This window comes from Harmonia axyridis, chromosome 1 (assembly GCF_914767665.1).
Source record: "Harmonia axyridis chromosome 1, icHarAxyr1.1, whole genome shotgun sequence".
In the NCBI taxonomy this organism is placed as follows: domain Eukaryota; kingdom Metazoa; phylum Arthropoda; class Insecta; order Coleoptera; family Coccinellidae; genus Harmonia; species Harmonia axyridis.
Genome location: NC_059501.1, coordinates 36499964 through 36506171, shown reverse-complemented (window position 1 = coordinate 36506171; position 6208 = coordinate 36499964). Strand labels below are relative to the sequence as shown.

General features: G+C 31.4%; 1 protein-coding gene across 1 annotated transcript; it reads right to left on the bottom strand.

Annotated features, from left to right (window-relative positions):
* Nucleotides 1–247: 247 nt before the first annotated feature.
* On the bottom strand, nucleotides 248–3826 carry LOC123684663 (trimethylguanosine synthase-like). The gene is made up of 4 exons (XM_045624005.1): nucleotides 2122–3826; nucleotides 1912–2043; nucleotides 1562–1860; nucleotides 248–1210 (listed from the first exon to the last, which is right to left on the bottom strand). Exons 1-4 carry the CDS (start codon nucleotides 2303–2305, stop codon nucleotides 1085–1087), a joined length of 741 nt encoding a protein of 246 aa, XP_045479961.1. The 5' UTR covers nucleotides 2306–3826; the 3' UTR covers nucleotides 248–1084.
* Nucleotides 3827–6208: the final 2382 nt, after the last annotated feature.

The following is a 6208-nucleotide window of genomic DNA, read 5'->3' as shown; positions in this document are numbered from 1 at the left end:
TAAAAAACCAAATACTGTAAAAATATTCTTAATTCTAAATTTTCCTCTACAGGATTCCCTGAAACCTAATTTAAAAACAATACGAAAAGCTCTTTTTTGAATTGAAAATATTGTTTCCAAGTTTTTATTAGTTCCCCAAAACATAATTCCATACCTAAGAGTGACTTCAAAATTTCCAAAGTACACAACAACAACACAGAGGTTTTATTTACATAGTTTGAAAGATCGCAATGCAAAACAAATTCTACTCAAATTTTTGACAAAATTTCCGTATGTTTGCGCCAATTTAGAAATTGGTCGACATGAATCTCTAGAAATTTGACTGCTTTTGACAATTCATAATGAGATTGTGACAACTTCATTATATTTGATTTTTCTTTTTTAGATCAGTTTGTATCAAATAACGAAACCTTTGATTCTTCTCTATGAACCTTCCCAGATCATTTAGATATATTATGAACAGTAAGGTACCGATATCACTTCCTTGATCAATTCCTTCCAAAGATCTTTTTTTTTTCTCTTTGACCAAAAAAACTACAAAAAGTGTTATTATTCTTTTTTTTATCATTGATAGAAAAAATAATCTTCATTCTCATGTTGAAGATGTTTATTCCGCATTTGCTTGTGCTAAACATATTGAAGTTATTTATTCTCATTTTGAAATTGTTTAACCTCGAATTAATTTTCATAATTGATTTGAAGTTGAAAATTTAGTAAAGAATCTGAGGCTATGGGAGATATAGAATGTGCTGTAGATTTTATTATCCGGAATCTACGAAGATTTCGAACATTCGGAATTGTGTGTTCTATCTTGAAGATGTCGCAGGCAAAATACCTATAGTTCTGAAAATGAAAGGATTTTTCAATAAAATTATCAAATTTTTTTGTATCATTTATTTCTACACTTATCATATTTTACAATCTTCTTCTTCTTCTTCAACAGCCTGTCTGCATCCACTCCTGGACATAGGCCGCCCCCTGAATTTTCCAATTTTCCCTATCTTGAGCCAAACGGTGCCAACATCGTCCGACCTTTGTTTTAATATCATCCAACCAGCGTTTTGGTGGTCTTCCTACACTCCGCTTATGTTCCCGTGGTCTCCATTTTTTTTACAATGTCATTAAAATATACTGTAACACCTACTAATCTTTTATCCATGAAATTTTTTTCAATTTTCACTAATCCATTTTTTCCTGCATATTTTTCCATCTGAAATAGAAAACCAATCATAAATATCCTATGGTTTTTCAAATAATTTATTATTATTATTATTATATTATTTTTATCATTGGACTTTTGAATCCGAACATGCGGAAAAATTTCCTCACTAACTGTGTAATGGACAGATGGAATTCTATGGACAATAGTGCGGTAAATGCAACAAGTGTAAATATCTTTAAGAGTAAAATATCTTTAATTCATCAGTTGTGACATAGCAGTCAATTGGTTTAACCGCCAACTGCAATGCAATATTAATAATAATATGTAAAAACAATTCATCATGATATCAAATTATTCGTTAAAAAAAAATCTGAATACAAAAACATTATTCGTACTTACATCAAAGGTATTACTATTCCTAGGAAGAAAAACGGCAATATTCGGAGAAATTTTTTTGCTGACTTCTACCAATTCTGAAAATGGAACTGGTTGTAGCATATTTTCCAGGTCGTATGATTTCTCATTTATATAAGATGGACCACCCCATGGTGGACTCAAAAAGACAGCATCTCCTTCGATTTCTGAAGCTAATTGAATAAAATCACCAACCATAAATTCGATTTTATGCAATACACCATAAACTGCTGCATTATTTCTCGCCAGTTCAATTTTTTTCGGGTCGATGTCGATTGCTATCACTGAAATTGATTTTGTTTTAATATGAACCATATATCATTTTATTTCCTTACCTTTGTTACAAGTGAAGGCGAACTGTATGGCATTTCCTCCAGCTCCACAAAAGCCATCAATTATCACATTAGTTTTCAATCTCTCCGCAGTTTTTCTGGCGATGAACTCCGGAGTGACGGAATACCAACTCTCTGTAAAAAAAAGTGAGATCAGAGAATGCCAATATAACTTAAATTCAAAGTATAAGAAGAAAATTATTTATAACTTACCCTCGTCAAGCTTGATTCCATCGTCAAATCGACTGAAGAGAGAAAATCTCTGTAACCAATATTTTCTCAAATCTGAATTTTTCTTGATTTCAATTGGAATTTTATATGAAATTCTTCGCTTGATGCTGACCGTTGGGTTCATTTCTTCTCTTGGGTATCTCCATGAATTGCGTCTCTCAATCATCGATTCATTCACTGTTCCATGACTTGCTCGGGGGATTCTCCATGAAAGTCGTCTCTCGTCTCGTTTGTCATCATTAAATGCACGATGAATTCGAAATGAATCTCCTCTATTACTTTCCTGCAGCAATATTTTTATAAAATATTTTTGAATACCACAAAATACTGAATGACTAGCACTATTTTATATGAGCAAAAAGGATATAATTGATAAAAGACCAATCAAGAATCAACTTACCGAAAATTTCCTAAGGTTCGGCATTGCTACAAGAAATGAAAAAAATCAAATATTCACAAATGTACTTACTAGCTGAACAACTCTTCAGAATGAACTGCCTGAAATATAAGCTCGTAAATATATTTATACCCTCTGTAGAAATGAAGCAATTAACAAACTTAAATTTTAACAATAGGTGACAATTTTAACCAATAATGATTTGAAACGATAAGGTTAGATTTTCTGATGACGAATAAGTCATTAAATTAAAATTTGTCTGTCAATCATTAAGATTTATAACTTTCGCTCGAGAAAAACAAAGAAACTTATAATTTTTGAGTTAGGTCAAGATCAATGCCGTAATTAGATAGGGGTCCCGCAATTTTTTTTTTTTAAATACAGGACTCTAATTCCACTGAAAATACTGTTTTCTCTTTCAAATTGAATCTTCTATCTCATTGCATATTCATAGGTATTTCCAAATTCATACGATCATTTGTTGTACTTTTCCCAAGCTATCTTGAGTTAATCTCGAGTTATTTGCATATTCGCAAAAAAATAACAGACAAAGGTTCATCAGAAATTGTATATTTCTTGAGCGCAATATATGAAATCAAAAGTGTTTTATGGAATATATACCAGGTGTTTTTTTTAAATTTAATATTTATGCCAGAACCTCTTTCATTTAATTTCCCCTTTGGGGACACGGGTGTCAACTTCAAATCGGAATTCCTGTGTTTTATTGCAGATTCATATTCTACAGCTAAAACTAGAAAATTTTTGTACGAACAGTTTTTCACGACTCGTCACAGATGGCTGAAGAAGAAAGAGTTTGAATTTTCCGTCGAAATGACCATTTCTTCATGTATCAGTTCCATTAATCATTCGAATGAAACTTTAGTCGTAAATTGTACAACAATTTCTTGAAATAATGGAAAAAGTTCTGGGCATAAAGAAAACCGTCTTGACGGAGATTTCTTCTAGATTTCATATAATCGTCTTTCAATAATTATTGATACATCGATATTAATTAAAGGGAATTGTTTTAAACCAAACAAATAATTTCGCCATTTCCAAATGATCAATGACAGTACATGTACTGAAAACAAAAAGCAGAAAACGTCCGTATTTTACGTATTGTATTATTGCCGTGGAATACGAATCTGCAATAAGAACAGGCGTTCTTGTTTTAAATTCCCAAGTTGTGCCCTACCTGTTAGGATTTTACTATAATTTTGAATTCTTTTCTGTTGATCTGGCAACGTATCATACTCCGGTGTCTGCGTACACCTTATCAAAATGATACATATGGACCACTTATTTTATTCATTCAATTTCAATTTTTCACGAGATACACATCGCCAATTATTACATTAAACTATTAAAAAACCAATCTATTCTATTTTCATATTCATAAAATACAGTCCACTAAATTGAAAAACCAAAATCAGAACCAGCAAATTACCAAACACTACCCTCCAAAAGGGGTAAGGGGAAAATAAATGAAAGAGTATCTAGCAGTAGTGGACTGCCCCATCAGAACCATCAACCTTTCTGTCGAAACATTTTTCTCTTTTTTGTGATTTTTGGCTGATTTAACTTAAAATAAAAATCCCTGCTATAGTCTCATTACAAAATGATATTGAGCCTTTTAGATTTATTCTTGAGACAAATAAATCGATGACCTTTTCATTTTCAATTTTTATTTCCCTGAGAAGCGACATTAGTCAATCTATTCGAAATCTACTGACCTCTTGACTCAAATATATTCGAAGCGTTTAAAGGAGGAATAAATACACAATTTCTCATAGACCTCAACCTCAGTCAGTTATTTTTTCCGGGAAACGAAAAATGACTCGAGAACTTCTCAAGAGAGCTTAAGAAAACTATACCTATACCAATAGGTATAAATAAAGAAATACTGGTCCCATCTTTCAAGTAGATGTTTGGCAAGTAATTGTCGTGAATGGGGCCAATTACATAACACTCTTCTTCATTTCAACAATAAATCGCCAAAAATATCATCAGTTACCGGTAAAATTGAAAACGAAGAAATGCCTATTCCGGAAATTCGGGATATGCATAAATCAATTTCATCATGTTCCACACAGAATAATAGACATACCCTTTTGTCAACGGTTATAGTCAATATCATCGATTCAAGCGGAAACTCACACGGCTGTAGAACGCTATTGCATAGCGGCTCTGAAAGTTATTTCATAATCCAAAATTTATGCCATCGGCTAAAGTTAAAACTAATTCTTGCAAATTAGTAGTTACCGGGATAAATCAAACGACATCATATTGAGATTAGGGCTGGGAATCATGAATGAATGATTTGAATATTCGAATAATCATTGAATAATTATTCGAATAATTGCATTTTGCATTATTCGAATAATCATGAATATTCACTGAATAATCAATGACTACTTTTCTATTCATGAATAATCAGTGAATAGTCGAGTATTCACCGAATAGTTGAATAATCAATGACTACTTTTCTATTCATGAATAATCAGTGAATAGTCGAGTATTCACCGAATAGTTGAATAATCAATGACTACTTTTCTATTCATGAATAATCAGTGAGTAGTTGAGTATCCACTGAATAGTTTTCTATTCAGTGAGTAGTTAGATATTTATGAAGTTACGAATGAAAGTTTGAATGATCACTTGACTCACTATTCAGGAATGATTAAAACAAGGTTTTGTGATTCACTACGGACAAATCGTTTTATTAATATTAAAATTACTGGAAATTACATAATATTGAAATTGATAAATACAATTGAATTAAAATTATTATTCGTTTAATAGTAGTAGAAAAAGATATTCAGCCAAAGAAAAATAAATAAAATTTGGATTTCATCAATAAAAAAATTTAAAAATGGAATATAAGATTCTAACATATGAATTTACAAATAAAGAGTTCTAATAATAATAGTATAAGATTCTACATTCGTAAATGTAACCTTGCCTTCCTATTCCGTATGCATTGACATTTCTAGACATTGCTCTATTTCAGTGGTCAAATATTGTTTTATGTATTCTGAATTGCGAACCGACGAATCTTTATATTCTTTTAAATCTATGGTCTTAAAATGTACACACATCGACTGAGACTGAAGTAACATCCTTCCCTAACAAAACTGAATCAGAAAACAAAGTTTTTTGAAAATTCCGTATAATTGATCAGTATGTGTATTCTTGAAGAATTCAATGTTCTCAGAATCCGCTCGATCATTCTTTTTGTACCTTTAGACCTGTAAAGGGTCTATGCAGAATGTAGATTGTATTGTCCCAGCGAAGGTTTTACTGCGTCTATTTAAGGATCTATTGTATTTTGTACGTTGTCATGTGATAAAAAAATCTCTGTATTTACCAAACGACAATTTGATTATAAAAACGAGATCGTACTAATTTGAATGACAATTTATTTGTTTGGATTCCGAACACTGACAGGAGAACCAAAAATGGCGGTGTGTGACGTCACACTAATAGAGCGTATATGGCGAGAGGCATAACACCAAAACGATTATACCACGTCGCAAAGGGTATATTCACTCATCAAAACGCTCGGTTTATTGGTTCATTAAAACATGAGTTTAATCACTGAATATTGACTAAATATTCATTGAATAATCACTGAATAATCACTGAATAATCATTGAATAATCACTGAATAAT